The sequence below is a fragment of the Puntigrus tetrazona genome, chromosome 1, assembly GCF_018831695.1.
Source record: "Puntigrus tetrazona isolate hp1 chromosome 1, ASM1883169v1, whole genome shotgun sequence".
Taxonomy (NCBI): domain Eukaryota; kingdom Metazoa; phylum Chordata; class Actinopteri; order Cypriniformes; family Cyprinidae; genus Puntigrus; species Puntigrus tetrazona.
In genome coordinates, this window is record NC_056699.1 from 1545931 (window position 1) to 1563970 (window position 18040).

General features: G+C 41.9%; 1 protein-coding gene across 4 annotated transcripts in view; it reads left to right on the forward strand.

Annotated features, from left to right (window-relative positions):
* runx1 (RUNX family transcription factor 1) overlaps positions 1–18040 on the forward strand; it is a 45782-nt gene that overhangs the window by 20824 nt on the left and 6918 nt on the right. Inside the window, exons 1-5 of one of the 4 annotated variants that reach the window (XM_043245937.1) lie at positions 6219–6638; positions 8179–8435; positions 9231–9387; positions 13583–13687; positions 15201–15368. In XM_043245937.1, coding sequence (XP_043101872.1) covers positions 6611–6638; positions 8179–8435; positions 9231–9387; positions 13583–13687; positions 15201–15368 — 715 coding nt within the window. In that variant the 5' untranslated portion in view covers positions 6219–6610. Of the gene's footprint in view, positions 1–6218; positions 6639–8178; positions 8436–9230; positions 9388–13582; positions 13688–15200; positions 15369–18040 lie in introns of those variants that run through there. The other 3 variants (XM_043245920.1, XM_043245945.1, XM_043245929.1) reach the window with 3 other exon arrangements.

An 18040-nucleotide genomic window follows, 5' to 3' on the forward strand; every position in this document is an offset into this window, starting at 1 on the left:
GTCACAGTTTAGTGCATCGATGCAGAATTTGAAATCCGTACAGTTCTGCTTTAATCAACGTTTCATTGAGTCGTCTGATATTAATATAGTTTCTTGTGCGTGGCCCATTAGAATGTGCAGCAGCCGGGTCTCTCATTACAGTATATGAGGCCTCTGGGAGCCGTGATGGAGGTAGATTGAAACTCACAGCGGGATCGTTTCATGTGCTGTTGTTTCCTCTTAAGGGTCGAGACGGCCCCTCTGTGAGCACTTACAGAGCTTTAGCTTGAAGCTACGCTGCGGACGCAACTGTTCCGAGGCAGGTGTTCACTGGCAAAGAATCAACTCAGTGGTGCTCACGGACCAGACTAGAGGACCATGGGAAAAGCGGCGCCTTCGACTGCGGTGACGTCAGACCGAGCGCGTCTCCGTTCGGGAACACTCTGAACAGAAGCAATGTCAATACAGCTGGATGAAACCAGTGTGTGTGTGTGTGGCCCTGAGCGGAGGACATCTGTGCCTGTCCCGTCCACATCCTCACACACATATAGCGTTATAGTGTAAGCGCATCACGATGGTAAATACCCCCGGGTTCGGTATGCCTGTTCCAAAACACGGCGACCTGTCTGCTGTCTACATAGGCAGCGGCCTTGTAAGGCAACACCCTGACCGTCATGGAGCCTCGCAAGCAGAACACGCTACTCACTTCACATAAATAGCTAGAATATGGGAAATCACGTCGCACATAATGCAATAATCAAACTCTAATAAACGTATATGAATATGGGGTAAAAGTCATTTTTAAGCTTTATTGATGCTTTCAGTATTTAAAGAAATTTCTAAAAATTTTATATTATAAATATTTATAATAATAAAATAAATATTTAATATTTATAATAATAAAATAAATATTTCATTTATGTAGTAATAAATAATATTTTAATATACTGTATATATATATCATATTATAAATACTTGAATATTATGATAATGTATAATATAAAATTATGTGTGCGTGTATATGTTTTGTGTACACGCACACACACGTGTATGTATCATAAATACTCTGTAATTAATTGTACATGTGACCCTGGCTCAAATAAACTTTGATGCTTGTTATTATACTTATAATTCGATTTTGAGCCTGTATTTTACTGAGAGTGTCACAATTATATGTAACGACAATGTGAGACAATTTTTTTCTTTTTTTACAGTTATTTACTATATAATAAATACATGCATTTACTTGCAAAGCTACATTTTACCGAAAAGCAAGTTATCTTAAAAGGCGGAATATTGGTGCTGTACTTTGTTTAGGTGCCACTTTTGTATTGTAAGTGTTACTTGTGATGCCCTATAATGTTTTCTAGTTAGGCAGCTCACTGTGTTGTGTGTGTGTGTGTGTGTGTGTGTGTGTGTGTGTGTGTGTGTGCACGTGAGGGCAAAGTGCTTTGCTCTGTCACTTGGCTGCTCTGCTAAACGATATGTCAGAAAATCAATTAATTACTTTTAAGCAGCAGTTAACGGCATCCACACAATACAGGCGCATGAATTATTAAAGAGCACGAAAGCTGAGTTATTTTCCCCTCGCTCTCTCTTAACTAACCTCCCGTACAGTACAGAAGAGAAACGACAGAGACACACAGAAAGAACGAGAGGAGCTTATAGAGAGAACGACTGAAAACTCAGAGAAGAAACCTTCGAAGAATGAAGAACACGGTCCGATGTTGCCGTGCAGTCGCTAAGGGGTTTTTTGGAGCGTTGCTATGAGGTTTGCACTAAAAGTGAGCGATGACAACTAGCGATTCATTGGTGTTTTAATTTTTCAAAAAGATTTTGAGGAGAACAATTTGTAAGACTAATTTTACACTTCATCAGAGCAATAAAAGAACAACCGATGAGCATCTTGGGAAATACATTTGTTTTGTTTTTTATCAAACACTATATACTGATATAATTGTATTATTTATATATATTTTATTTTTTCAATTTATATATATATATATATATATATATATATATATATATATATATATATTAATATTATATATAATATATTTATATATTTATTATTCTTTTAAATGGACATTAAACTAATTGCTTTATCTGTTTCCATCATATATACATGATACTATTTGCTATGTTTAAATGAAATTAAATAAAACATGTTTAACGTCTCATTTTATTCAATACATAAATCTGTATTATTATATCCTGTTCACATGTCTTGCAGTATATGTCGAAATGTAAAAACCAACTGCTTTCAATGAATTGAGTTTACAAATACTTTGCAAGCGTGACCGTCTTCAGTAAACCATGCGCTGCGGTGTATTCAGCTCCTGATGGCTTCGCTCAGTAGTTTTGGCAGCATTGATTGTGGGCCCCAGGAAGCGTTTATTGATCCTGTGTGCCCAGCAGTGCTGGCCCCGGGGTGGCCGTCTCTGGGGGCCCGTAGGGGGACAGAGCGCCTGCGGGCAGTGGGGAGAACGACATCTAAATCTGTGCCGTCGGTGTGCATGTACAGATGAAAAGGCCAAGACTGAAGAGATGCGTATTTTTCGGAGAGCTCACCAGACGGCCATGCGGTCTGTTGAATGAGTTGTGTCTTTCCACATCCGTGCGGTGTCGGCAGTGACAGCCTGTCAAACACACCCCAGTTCTGATGTTACGACCGGCACGACTCACTGTGGCTAACCAACCCTTTCCTGCAGCCCAAGTCCTCCGAACCCTTTGAAACTCGATCTGTGGTCTGAATTGAGTCTTTGCCAGCGTGAGTTGGAAATCTCCGATGCCGGCTTTCTTACGGAGAGCGAAGTAGACATAGACGGCCATCGGCAAGTGCTTCGGTCGCTGGCCGGTCCACCACGTGTTTATGCACGTGAGTTTGGTTCTCAGGTAATGCATGAACTGATCAAATGCGCACAGTTTATCCTTGAATTTTATCAGTTCATGTAACTCATTTGAAAAGATTTTTTAGTTGAGCATAAGGATACTCGAATAAGCATAAGATGCATAACACACATACTGGATAAAATAGTCATTAGAATGCTTTTTCATGAATATATTTCTGCACTCAACTGGTGCACTAATGCACTTAAAATATGTTTTGTGCTGCATTTATTTGATCAGAGGTGCAGCAAACATTGCGAAACGTTTCAAAATCTGCTTTCTGCGTGAATATCTGCAATCCAAAATCTGAATTTTCAGCATCTTTGCTCCAATCTTCCCGCGTCACGTGATCAGAATGCTCATCTGGAGAAGCTACAGCTCACCGTTCAGGGATGCACTTTTGCGCTTTGCCCTGGTGTTTTTAAGTTACACCTTGATTTCCGCGCGCCCCCTTCACCTGCTCCGCCATGCGTGTGATCTCGCCGTTTTCACCGCTCAGAGACGGAGAAAGCAAGAGACGGGGGAAATCAGCGGCTAAATGAAATTAGCAGGTTAGAAGTGCCCCGGGGCAGCGAGACGGGCCTGTCTCCTGAGGCCACGCTTACTGATGGGATATATTAGTCATGACTGCGTGTCAACTTTTCCTCCGTCGCCCCTCTTCTCTCAATCTGTGTTTTGTGGAGACGCCAGGCTATAAATGCGGCGAGGCGAAGGAGGGAATCCGTATTTGGACTCCAGGATTGAATCGGAACGTGCCAAAATGAATCCGGGCCCCTTCAAAGCGTCCGGACCGCTCTCGTGGGCCATGTACTTCATGAGGAAGGGCCGAAACAGCAACGCTCTGTTCGGTAAAGATGTCCCCTGTTGTATTTTTCACACTTTCGTTCTCCATGAATCACATCATCCATCGTTTCTTTTCTTTTCTTTCCTTTTCTGCTCTGCGGTTTCTCTTGTTTTATCGCTTTAGAATGTGAAAGAGGAAGTGTTGAAATAGGGAACAACAACTTCATGTGTGTGTGTGTGTGTGTGTGTGTGTGTGTGTGTGTGTGTGTGTGTGTGTGTGTGTGCCAGCGCACCATCAGGCGTTTGCTTTTCGCAATAATTTTATATTCTTTCATTTGGTTAACGCTTATTATTAGCGCTAACCAAATACCAGTAAAAAAAAAAGCTGATGCCACTGTCTGACGCTTTAAATATCAAAAGCATTTAGCAGTTCCTTTGTGGGAATGCTTTTAATTATAATAACTATTAAGTTCAGAGGAAATATTTGTGTGTTGTTCGCCGAATTATATTTTCCCCAGCGCGCGCTTCCTCCACGGCTCGGCCGAACACGATCAGATATTTGTAACCCTGCGACGCTTGTCGATATATTTTATAGCCGACTACAAGCGCTATTGATTGCTCAACTTTCAGAGATCAGATTACTCCAAATCAGTAAAACACAAGACCGAGATCCTGCACATCCAAGACCTGCGGTGCCTTTGTGCTGGAAAATCATTTATGATTGGCGTGCATGTTATATTATTTTCCCTGGAATTGATCTTGGCTTTCAGATTCAGCTGCTAGATGCTCTGACCATACTGAGCCAAAAGTAGTATTTATAACAATGTTATTCAGGCACTGAGTAGTATTTTTACACTGTGTGTATATATATATATATATATATATATATATATATATATATATATATATATATATATATATATATATATATATGATTAGTAATAATTTTAGGCTAAAAAGGTTTATAAATGATAATAAAATTCTAATACATATAGCCAAAATTATTATAATTTTTTTATATTACGTTGAACATTTTATTAAATACTGTAATGATTATTTAAATATTAATAACAATATTTTAAAACACAATTCTTTTACCCAGTGGGTTTTAATGCTTGCTACAAACGATGACTAGATGCACACAGGACTAGAAGACGCTTTATTTACTTTCTAGAAGATTTAAGAGAAATTTCAGAGCTGGAATAAAAAGACTAAGCGTTCTTTGTGTAATAAACAGGAGGCTGTGTTTTCATCGAGGTGCGACCGATATCAGGATTTACATTTTGTTTGGTGTTCAGTAAAGACAAGGAACACGAGATGTGAGTAACAGGCATCTCTTTACATTTTAAAAGATGAATCAGGCTTCGTAACCGGAGCAGAACAGGATCTCTTAGTTCTCCGTGTTGCTGTTATCGTGGTGAGTGACTCGGCACACTTTGACACGACTAATGCATCTTTATCTTGGGAATTCGAAATGAATCTCTCACGTTTTTTTTTTATTATAACTTGCATCAGATGTCGCACTTTATTTAAATCAACATGCTCTTAGATAACAAATATCTACTAATAAAAAATGTCCCTCTTGATGATGCAGTATAGACATTCACTATAATTACTGTTAGCAATATTTACAGCTAGTTTGAACTGGAAAAATGCATTCGTTAACACAAAGCGTCAAGCTATTATTATTATTATTATTATTTGTAATTAATTACGCGCATGTCAGTACTTGGTTTTGGTGGTTTTGGCTTTCAGACGAATTCTCATTCTGGTCATTTCTTTGCTGAAAGATGACGAAACATTTCTGTGTTGCTTGCCGTTTCCGCTTCACGCGCTGAGCACGAGCACCTCACAGAGCCCCTGTGGCGCGTGGAGATCGTCTGCTGCCCTCTTTTGGCTAAAAACACTCTTTCTCTCATCACCAAGCGACCCGGTTTCGATCCCCTTTTGCGTGTTTCTTCACTCGTTCTTTAATCCCGACCGGACTTGGCATTTCTCGCTGTTTGTTATTGAAGTAGTTGAACGTGACTGAATCTCTCAGCGCTTCTTTGTGTTCCTGTAATTACTGCTTTTAATCTTATCTTACTTTTGCACGCTTTTCTAGCATCGCGTTGTTTTCCTGACGCTCTGGAGCTCTCGCGGTGTTCCGCTGATACCGTGTCCCTTCTGATAAAACGAAATAAAATGCAAAATAACATCTGCTGGTGCAAAACAAACTTTTTTTTTTGTATTTAAAAATGTTTATTATTCCCAAACGAATAGATTAGATTACATTCTGCTTTTGGTTTAGCCTGCATTTCAGCTGCCGTTCGATAAGGACTTCGATCCAAACGATTCAAGCGCGATCCGTTTGACGCGAGCGCGCGAGGAATTCCATTGACGGCTCAGATCCGCTTTTCCCCCCCGGTTCGGACCGTCTTCCGATTGGTCGAGCGCGTCGAGGGCTGTCATCGCCGACCAATGAGAACCTTCGGGGGGGAGGCTTATGCAAACGAGCTGTCCCGGCTGGCGTGCCTGCGCTGCCCGTGGCCAGTAAAAGCGCGTCGCTGCCTAGAGATTCATTCACAACGCATCATCCTTTCCACTGCGAGCGGCGTCCTGGATTTCGGAAGAACGCGTTCTCTTTACGCAGCTCTATACAGCGCGTAAATGAGCGCGTGCACTTGCTTTTACGCGGTTAAAGACTGAAAGCGAAAGCGCCGGCGTCAGGTGCGCGGTTTGCAAGGCGCGCAACTTTACGCACGCTTTCTGAAGGATACGCGAGCGCCAGATCATCCTCTCTTGTGGCACCTGCCGAGAGAGCAAACCGACTCGAGTTCGGTTCGGAACTGCGCTTCACTGAACGGATAGTAAGACGCTCAAACTTCCCACGTCGCGCTCGAGCTCGCGCCCCGGATCAGCTGCTCGCCTGGAGCCCTGGATCCCGATCCTGACCGAGAGCGTGTTCAAAAGATACCAAATGGTTTTTCTTTGGGACGCCAAATACGGTAAGAGCGTTTCTTAGCTCTGCGTAACGGCGGTTTCGCGAGTCTATTTTTACGCGTCACGTTTCGTGATGTCTGAACGTTCATAGCTGTTAAAAATCAGCTTACCCTTACGCGGAATCGTGACGGTAAAGTTCAGTTCAAAAATATAGTTGCCAGAATGTAGTTGAGAATTAAGCGAGCAGCATTTTCATACGAAATTGCATTGCGTAAAATTAGAAGTCTGCGCTAAAAGCAGCAGGTTTATGGATAGCTAATTAAATGTTAAAAAGGAAATGGTTCAGAATGACAAAAGGCAAATCAAATGAGCTGATGCATTAAAAAGCATGTAAAATGCATGTTTTCCATGATGAACCTGTTTTTAAATAAGTGTTAAGTGTCCCGAAAAGGAAGGAAATTGTCATTAATATAAAAAAGGCAAGTGAATCAGAGGAAGTGATGGAAATCATTACATTGTCAAAAGAGAGGAGAAAAGATAACAGAGATGAGCTGCACAGACCTTCATGTGTCTTCATTCTAATATTGGACTTCTTATAATCTTAAAATATTTTCATACAAAAACGTTAATGAATATGAAAGCTTTCGTAGAATCCGAAGGTGTGTAGGAAATGTGTGAAACCGTTTTTAAATAAAAAAGTGTGTCGTGCTGAGAGCTTGGCAGAAGTGCTTTAGGAAGAAATTACTTTAAAAGTTTTGTTTCCGTCCCACGTACAGCGCTGCGAGGGTCGGCCTGTGCGGTGTCATTGTTTTCATGTTCTCGTGGCGCGTCCGGTCTGTCTGCGAATGCAAGTCTGCGTTCTCTACCCCCGTCGTCAAGCTCAAGTTCTGGTGTGATGTAGCGGCCGAGTGTGTGTTTATGTCGGGCGGCGGGTCTGGACAGAGCACTCGTGTGGCATCGATCGCGGTCCACCGGATGACCGCGGGCCGCTTTAAAGCTTTCCTGCGCCTTCGGGCTCCTGCGTGGAAGTCAGTCGGGGTGACGGCACCAGAAGCTGCAGCGCTTGTGCACGACAGGAACTAAAAGACAGACGCTTACTCTGTGTGCAGCTGCAGAAGATGACCTGTTGTGCAGTAAAGTGTAAATAAGGGAAGACATGCGGTATGGTGCTTTAACTATTTAAGTGTTGTTAGGAGCCCGTCGAACATGTTCATCTTCTGTAACAGAAGTCCAACAGTGCTTTTAAGATACCGAGATTTCACTAGAAATTACTCTGAGATCGATATTTTTGGATGATTTGTTTTTTTGGCACCTTTCTTAAAATCATGCATTACGGTGATTTTACTATAGTGTTTTTAATATCAAAATCGCTGTACTGCGGGCAAAAAAAAGCTAGCGTTTAATAAATAATAATTATTTTTACTAGCAATTGTTTTGCATAGTAGGCCAAGCAACACAGACGTCACAGGTGTGTACGGATGCCAAATGGTGCTCATTTAGTCCCATTTTAGACCTTTGAAGACATCTCTGAATTTCGGCGAAATAGTAAGCTTTTATGTTTCCTGTTGATTCGAGCGAAAGGCCTAACGCTGGTTTGCTTTTCAGAACCTGCGCCTGGGCGACGCTTCACGCCTCCCTCGACCACCCTGAGCTCGGGGAAGATGAACGAGGGGTTGCCCCTGGGGGCTCAGGAGAGCAGCGGCGCCGCCCTGGTGGGCAAACTGCGCATGGCTGACCGGAGCATGGTGGAGGTGCTTTCCGACCACCCAGGAGAGCTGGTGCGCACCGACAGCCCCAACTTCCTGTGCTCCGTCCTGCCGACCCACTGGCGCTGCAACAAAACACTGCCCATCGCCTTCAAGGTACCTGACCGCTGCTGTCTGTGAACGACATCTCATGGTTGGACAGTATTGTGCGACATGAAGAACTATGCGTCCCGCATTGGCCTTTTTTTAATGCGCGTCCTCAATTGAGCTAATGATTTGGCGGGAAGCATCAGTAATTGTTGTTAATCTCCTCCCGTCACGCGTGACCGCAACAACTTTCATCATCATCATCTTCCGCAATTGGCAGATGACGGTAAAAATGCGAAGCACCTAGTCTTGCTCAGATGAGGCATCTGTGTGCTCTGAAACAAAGAGCCGAAGAATGTGCTGAGTTTTACAGTTAATATGCAAATGACCCGCTCATTTAGTTTAGATGTGGAGATATTGCACAAGCAGACATGACGCAGGTCTGTAAAGAGGATTTGAATGATGTTTGCTTTTCGTCTTCACCCTCTGCTCTGTTTTTGATTAATGATAATGCAATTAAATAAAAAGTCTAATAATAGTATATGCACACTAGTGTTTGAAAGTTTGGAGTCAGTACGTTTTTTTTAAAAATCACACAAAAATAGTAGCTAAAAATGTACGTTTGATCACAGCAATAAATTGCATTTTACGACATAAAGGTTTATTTTTTAAAACCTTTGTATAGCAGAGCAAAAAGCATATGCAGTGTCGGCGAGTATAAAACATGTTTTTATGATTAAATCGCTGTATTTTTAGTTTTTGTCATACTTTTATCATCGTGGTGGAGTGCGATAGCTGATTTGTTTTTACAGTTTGACCAAAATGAAGTATTCAGCGTATCTTCTGTTTTTTATTGGTTGGCAGGTGGTTGCCCTCGGCGACATTCCTGACGGCACTTTGGTCACGGTGATGGCGGGCAACGATGAGAACTACTCCGCCGAGCTCCGCAATGCCACGGCCGCCATCAAGAATCAAGTGGCTCGTTTCAACGACCTGCGTTTTGTTGGCCGCAGCGGACGAGGTAAAATGCGCATAACGCTTAAAAAAATAACAGACTTGCTCCTCACCCAGACATACACGCATTTGAGGAGGAAACGGTGTGGACTCGCCACCGAGCCGTAACAGAGATATTTTAATGCCAGGGTTTGCATGCTTGGTTAAATTTGTGTACTCCGGGGTGTTTTGATCTAGTGCACTTGCCAGCACAGACCGTTACCTGTCGCTTTCACTTCCTGTGGCATGTGGCCAGTGCAGTCAAATAGTGAAGATCTTATCTATTTAAATCACGCCGCTTTATGTACACTTGCTAGTCATCCAGCCCTTTTTACCACCGTATGATTGTTGAACTGCTGTGGTCGCAGAGCGATTTTGTGGCTTGCGTGTTAGGTATTTATAGCAGCCAAAACGTGACTCGAGGAGTGACTTCTTACTGTATTTGTGAATTATGAATTGTCCAGCTTTTGTTACGACACAGTAGTTAGTCGACAGAACGACTGGCTTCTGGGGAAAACGAGGTGTCCCGCAAGGCTCTATTCTAGGCCCGGTGTGATTTGGCTGATATAGCGCTCAACGCTAACGCCACTGCTTTTAACCTACATGCCCGGGCCTGTGATAAATATACGGATGCATGCACGGTCCTTTGTGCTGCTCTCTTTTGTCTGCGTCATCATTTGAACGCAGCATAATAGAGGCTACAAAGTCGACGTTTGCAGCAGGTGTGCTCGCGTGGTTTAAGAACAAAATTCTTGCATTGAAAATGGAAACTGAGTTTGTGTACAAAGAAAAGCATAAATGTTTAGTCCGGATTGTTAAACAAAACATATTTGTCCGTTTTACTGCATGTGCGCCTCGCGTTTCAGACGTGCACGTCCTCGCAGACTGCTGTTTATCTGAGCGGTGCGATGTTTGAGAGCACCGAGAGCAGCTGCGATGGAAGTGATTAGGTTTAGTGCCGGAAAAGAGTACGGGCTGAGAAAAAAACAGCAAGAGCGCGTTAAGTAAGAGAGAAATGTTTTGCTACTCTGCATTATGCAGACGAGTAGATAAGACGACAAAGACTGTATCTGTGTGGCTTTTTGTCCGTCCAGGCACATGCACACAGTTATAAAACGCCTTGCTTTGTGACCTGCCCATGCGCACTAACACACCGTACAGTGCTCCACAAAACAGAGACATATAAACAAATTATAAACAAATTCCCCCACATCACACACACACACACACTATGTAGGGACGTCCCCTTGAGAAACGCTCTGCACTTCCTCCCTGTTTGGGCATTGAGCCTCTCAGACAGAACGTCTCCCATCCAGACGCTAAACCACTGAACCACAGTCGGCGTGCGTGTGTGTGTGTGTGTGTGTGTGTGTGTGTGTGTGTGTGTGTGTGTGTGTGTTGTTTGTGTTAGCGCAGAAGGTTTTGTAACGAGCGTGTTAGACAGGAACAGATGAGTCAGTGTTTTGCATTAAAATTTCTAAAGAACTCAAACAAAATAGTACTATGGTGTTGTCGCGATATACACCAGGATAATGTAAATGTTTTAAAAAACAAAAACATGGTATTTACGTTTCTAATAGCATGCTGCGTGTCCAAAAATGAATAACAAGGATTATTATTTCAAAAAAGTACCTTTTGCATATAAAGCGTGTTTAGTATTTTTTTAAGCAATTACTATGGTATTTAAACGACTCTTCAAGGAACTTTTTGGCAGTACTGTGGTAGCAGGTAGTTACTTTGTTTATGAATACCATGGCATTATGCCCAAAAAACGTAGTTGGTAGTTAGTTTTGTACGTGAGGTATTACTGTGCTGCCGTGTTTACTTTCAAAACAAAGTAACGCCATGTTTCTGGACAAGTACCACGGTTAATGAGTTTTAGTATGATTCACTATATTTCATACAAAGCAGCGTATCATAGATCATATTTCCACGGCCCATATCCAAAAGCATGACAGTATCATGGCGCTTTTATTTTTATTACCGTGTTGCCATGTTTTGAATGTTTCATGCACACAACATGATGCTGATCATTTATCAGGCTATGCTCTTACACATGCCATTGTGCTACCGTGATTTTTTTGGATTTGTCCATGGTAAAGTACCATAAAGTATAATATTACCCCCCTTACTATGGTATACGCGGCTCTCGACCATACTGTACGTCCCAAAGCATATTACTGTATTAGTGTAATTATCATATTATTGTATTGCTGTGCATAATTATGGCATAATTTGGCACATACCGTAGTTCCGAATGACCTTTGCATGCAAAATATTGCGCTACGTTTCTACAAACTGATTATCCCGAAGGTTCAGCTGTGAAAGCGGAGTGTTGCAGCGTTATGCGTGTGTTTTCCAGGATGTGATGTGATGTTTGTGTGTGAGATCATGGCAGACAGAAGTGGATCGGTGTTGTCACAGCGACTGCGCTCAGAATAGCACCTGGCATCGCGCTCGAGCGCTGATCCTTGGCGCGGCCCGCGTCTGTGTGTGTGCGTCGCACATCTGCGCATACGTGTGTGGTCAGGCCTCGTAGTTTGTCAGATTTTGGGGAACAGCTTGGAGTTTTTCCCAGCTCTGTTTTTCTGGCTGAATAGCGAGTAGCGCGTGTATGTGTAACCTTACCTTGCTTTGGCTGGCGAGCTTGGGCCCGTTTAGCGGCGTGTAACCCAAACTGTTCTTGGCACGCAAGCGCTCGCCTCCCTGGGGTCCATCTTATCGTCATAGCGATGAGTGACGGGTGAAGGCATCAGGAATCGTGGGTACAAACCCCAGCTCCCACAATCCTCGTGGTCAAATCCGGTCGGTGTCGTTTGGCACATGTGCACGTCTCGTCTCAGGATGTCAGCTCACTGTCAAACTAAATTCATGCATCTCATTGTCGTTTGAATGAGTTTGTTGAGTCGAAGCGAGAGCAGCCAGAGTGAATTAATACGAACTTTCAGGGGAGTCGGTGTTTTTTATTAAGCTATTTTCTTTTAAGACTCTGTCGGAGCAGTATGCACGGTACATGCAACTGATCAAAAGTGACAGATTTAGTTTTGCATTTATTTGAACTTTGCATTCGTCGAAGAATCCTGAAAACATTAAATGTATTCTGGTTTCCATGAAAATATTCCGCAGCGCAATCGTTTTCAACATTGAGAATACATTGATGATGTTTCTTGAGCAGCAAATCAATATATTGCTATGATTTCTGAAGGATGATGTGTCACTGAAGACTGGAGTAATGATGCTGAAAATACAGATTTGATCACAGCGACTTAATTACATTTGAACATATATTCACATAGAAAACAGCTGTTTAAAATCATAGTAAAATCAAACGGTTTATACTGTATTTTTGATTAATGCTGCGTTCACGAGCAGAAGAGACTCCTTTCAAAAACATTCAAATGGTTCTCATAAATCAAATTACTGTCCGTAATACAGATGGTTTCCACCACCTGCCACTAAGTTGTAAAATAAAACGTCAAAATCAAAAGAAAAGTCTGCTCTGCGACATGTAATGTGTCCTGATGTTTTGCAATTTTCATTATGCTGGTAATTTTATTACTCAAATACAAATGATTAAGTACGATATTTATAAATCAAACTAGGACTTATGTGCTTAGTCATTTTATTTTAAATTTGTTCTGCATGTTTTATAGTATACAGTTTAAGGCTTTTTGCATATCAATGAAGTCAATTGCAAACGATCGTAAATGTCCTGAGAAATGATTTCATCTCTTTTCTTTTGACTTTGGGGTAAGAAAGCAGTCTTGGCTGATTTCATTTCAGCTTTTCGGGTGGTTTGCCTGTGCGCAGACTGTTAGATGAATATATGGTTGTCTCGGTGCACATGAAATCGGTCAGTCTTTGTGCCGTGGCTCCTCTCGATATCTCACTGTATTATTTCTGACGCTCTCCGAGCTCGTCCGTGTCCTCTGTTTATTTGGGGACGCGGTCACATGACGCTCTGTTTGGCCCGCGTCTCTGCGGTCTGAACCCTGTCTCTGTTTAAGGACACAACAAAGGCAACTTTAAATTCACGAGCCCTTTGACAGCCGTCCGTCAGATAGATCAGCCACAATGTCTTCATCCAGAAATAGTCCCGCTTGCTGTGTTTTACAGTCTCACGTTCCTTTAAATATCTCGCATGCAACTACTAAAAAAAATATCCTGTAAATGCGTGCTGCGTATAATGCTGCATTTCTGATCCGTCGGTCTGTGTTTTTCAGGCAAGAGTTTTACTCTCACCATCACCGTCTTCACGAACCCTCCTCAGGTGGCCACGTATCAGAGAGCCATAAAGATCACTGTAGACGGACCCCGAGAACCACGACGTGAGTGAACACACACACAAATCTTTATATATGAAATATCAAAAAAATACAGTTTATATATATATATATAATTTAAACGCACACATATATATACACACTACATGTTAGGTTGGTTATCAGGGTCATTTGATCAGTGTAAAACAGCAAATCAAACGAATGCCAAGGACGTGTTTGTGTTTGATGTGGTCTGGCTGTTGGTGGCCGGATGGCTTTCGCTTCGTGTCTGCTGTCATTTCAGTCAGTTTGACAAGTAACGGGTGAGATTGGAGTATGGTTAGCATGCTGGTTCACAGGAAACGCTCTGCGCCACTTACAAGCCAGGGCATAGTATAGCAATGGTATCTGATGGGAATACTGTGTTGCTGAATGTTTTTATAACATGTATTAGATGGCGTTCGATGTATGGTAAAGAAAACCTGTTCGTTTTTGTTAGTAGGATGTTTTTATTTAAAATAATACTGTAAAAATTACAAAGGAAACCATCAAAACAAACATGAATGATATTAATATTGACAGTGAAAACGAAAAAAATATTTTTATTTATTTAAAATATCAAATACTTTTTTAAATAAATTATAATAGGTATTGTGTCTTTTCACTGTTGTAATAGTTTGTATTATTTTTATTATCTATAATTTATTTTCACCTGACTTTAGTACTTTATTTTAGTAGTAGTAGTCGTCATTTTTAATATTAATCATTTAATAGTTATAATAATTACTTAAAAACACTTTTATATGCGTTAAATCTGCCATTTCTATTATTATTATTATTATTATTGGTGTTTTTATTAATAACTGCCATTAGCTTTGAGTTGTCTCAAAGCTACAGAAATAATTTTGGTATACCCCACTATTTGTATTGGTTTGTCTCTAAATCACATTGGTCAGACTGGTGTGCAATGTGTGTGTGTGTGTGTGTGTGCTTTAATAGCATGTCTTTATATGAGTGTGCATCACGCTGTGTTCTCGTGTTGGTGGCCGTTGCGGCTCTATTCCCCGTTGGTCCGTTATTCCGGTCGGGAATCCGTCGGACGGCGCCACCCCGCATATTCTGGGTCTGTCTGGCGGGATGCGCTGGCCTCGTCTTCAAAGCGCTCAGACGCGCTCTCTGATTTCAGCAGGACTTCCTCTCCTCGCGTGCGCAGACGACTGCGCGGATGAGTGCGGCTGATGGTTTCACACAGCTGCGGCCGCGTCTTTTCCGTTTGCCTTTTTCTCTCATCGCCTGTGATCATTAATCCCACCGTGCTCTATGTGTGAGGTCAGAGTGACACACACACACACACACGCTTCAATCACCACAGAGCCCCCTACCGGAGCAGTGCTCAGTCCGCATCATTAGTAGCATGTGAGATGTACAGAAGTGTGTGTGTGGTCAGATCATGGTGTACATGTTGTGTGTGTGTGTGTTTAAGTGGCTTTGATTGTGTTAATGGACAGGCAGTAACTAAATCGTTCTCTCTCATCTCCGTTCTGTCTGTGTGTGTGTGTGTGTGTGTGTGTGTGTCCAGGCCACCGACAGAAGCCGGATGAAGCAGTAAAGCCAGGCGCGTTAGCTTTCTCTGAACAGTTGCGGCGAAGTGCCATGCGGTGCAGTCCACACCATGGCCCCGCCCCCAACCCCCGCCCCGCCCTCAACACGCCCCCCTTCAGCAGCCCCGCCCACAGCCAGATTTCCGGTGAGTTAGACACCAAAAACTCTGTACCTCACACACATCTACATCACAGAGCAACTCGAGGGCAGAGCTGTTTGTTAGTTCTATTCAATTCCCTTGTGTCCTAATCTATTTCATATTCTACTCTTCCAGTGAGAGCAGACTTGTTTGTAAATTCTATTCAGTTCTATTCACTTCCTTTTACTTCCGTTCTTCCGTCCATTGACAGACCTAAATGTCAATTCTGTTCAGTTCAATTCAGTTCTATTTTATTCACTTCTATTATTTCCTATTCTATTCTATATTATACGTTTCTACTGAGGGCAGAGCTGATTGTCAATTATATTAAATTACATTCTGTTCTATTCTATTTTGTACTTCTGCCCTGTTTTATATTCTACTCTCCTATTTTAGTTCTATTCAGTTCCATTCTGCTAAATTCTGTTCTGCCCATCTTCTATTCTATTCTACTCTTCTAGGGCAGACATGTTCATCAATTCTATTCAGTTCTATTCAATTCCATTCTATTCCCTTCTGTTTTGACGTATTATGTTCTATTTTCTACACTTCCTCTGTGGGTAGCACTGTTTGTTAGTTCTATTCAATTCCATTCTGTTGTTTGTTTGGTTTTGCTTTTCTGTGCTCTTCTATTTTGTATTCTACTCTTCTACAAAGGCAGACTATTATATTCTGTTCTGTTCTAATCTATTCTCATTCTTTTATATTGTAGAGGATTTTAGAAAATACCTATTATAAGAATTTTTAAAGATACAGTCCTTTATTTTCAGTTTGAATGTCTTCCTTTTTTTATTTCCTGGGTAAGTTTTATTTATTTTTTTAATGGATTTGATTTTTTGTAAGTCACTTACATTTTATGTAAGTCAGAATATACATTAGAAATAAACATTAAATCAAAAATAGAAAATACAAGAATAACTTTCTATAGTTCTTTCACAAAGCCCAGTATGGGAAACATAACTATTCTATTCTATTCTATTCTATTCGTTTCGTTTCGTTTCGTTTCGTTTCATTTCATTTCATTTTCCTTTCCCTCTATAGATTCTCTCTAAATTCTAGGCAGTGCTGACCTCATTAGTCAGTAGTAAAATCATATTAATTGCTTTTCTGGAATAAGAACATTTCATAAAATCAATCAGAATTTCCTGCAAATGCTCGTGTTAGTGTGTAATAGTTCACGGATAGTGTGTGTGTGTGTGTGTGTGTGTGCATGTGTGTGTGTGGCACGTTGTTTTTGGTTCTGCTTGTTCCTGGCAGGTGACGGGGGGAAGTGGGGACACATCACACATCATCGGACGTTCAGACATAACAAATACAGTGAACAAGGCCTCCTTTGATTGGAGCTTAGACAAGCATGCCAGAGCGTGCCGCCACACACACACACACACACACACACACGCACACACACACACGCAGTGGAAGGGAAAGTTTACAATCAGCAAAAGTCTCGTGGGGGCCACAAATGTGTCTTTGCTCTTTCATCGTTCCTTTTGTTTCGTACGAGAGCGGAGCCAGGTTTAAACATTTGCACAGAAGAATGAGTTACACTTTTGCTTCCATCAAAGCAGTGCAGCGACATTTCACACCGTCTGCAGCGTTACAGCATATGCATTATTCCTGCGGATTTATGCCACTTGAACGTATGAAATATTTTGGGTACTTTCAGTTATGAATAAGTGGCATTCAGACTGTTTTGCATTAAGAGAAACAGCTAGACGGGATGCACACTAAGGCTGTGTTTAATCAAAAGGACACTGCAAACACAGGAAAAGTAGTAGATGTTATTCTTATATAAAATCTGTCAAAATGTCACTTCTTCCTGCGATCAAAGCTGAATTTTCAGCATCCTTACATTCTAATATGCTGATTTTCTGAAATGCATTTCTGATTATTAGCAGTCGATATTTCCGTGGAAACCGTGATGCGGTTTAATTTTCAGTGTTAACATATGAACACAAGCGCCAAAATAACAGCGTTTAGTATCCTTCACTCACTTATAATCAGTTTAATGCATCCTTGATGAACAAAAGCATTAATTCCTTCGGATCTGGATATATTCAGAGCCATCTTCTGAGAAACCGGCTGATTACGCCTCTAAGTTTGGCCTCAGCGGCACTTCTGCTTTTCATGCGTTGTTTCAAACATTTCCCAATCTGTAAACACAGACCTCCCGCTCCGAAATACTCAGATCCTCTCAGTTTCTCTTCCCCTTCATGGGTGCAGATGGGAGAAAGGTGTGTGTGAGAGAGAACGACAGAAAGACGAGCACCTTGCAAGTGCGTAACGAGGAGGAAGCAGAACGCAGAAAGAGGAAGTGAGATGTGTCCGACAGGAAGCAGGCTTGTGTGAAAATCCCTCATTCAAAGCGCAACCAAATCTAGCGTCGTTTGATTTTATTCATGGAAATCAGGTCGTTAAAACTGTTGTTTAAAAAGAAGAGGAGCATCGCGGAGCTGTTTAACCGAAACAAAATCCTTCTGCAGCTCTGCACGACAACTAGTGACTCATCGGAGTTTTGATTTCCGCAAAAAAAGGAATGTCCTTAGAAACGCGGGCTGAGCTGGTGATGGAGTGATGAAAGGCCCGCGCCGGGCTGGACGGCGTGTTTCCGGCCTCGTGCGTCTCTCTGATCCGCCGGCCAGAAATAGCAGCGGGATTACGGCCAGCGGAAAGCGTTA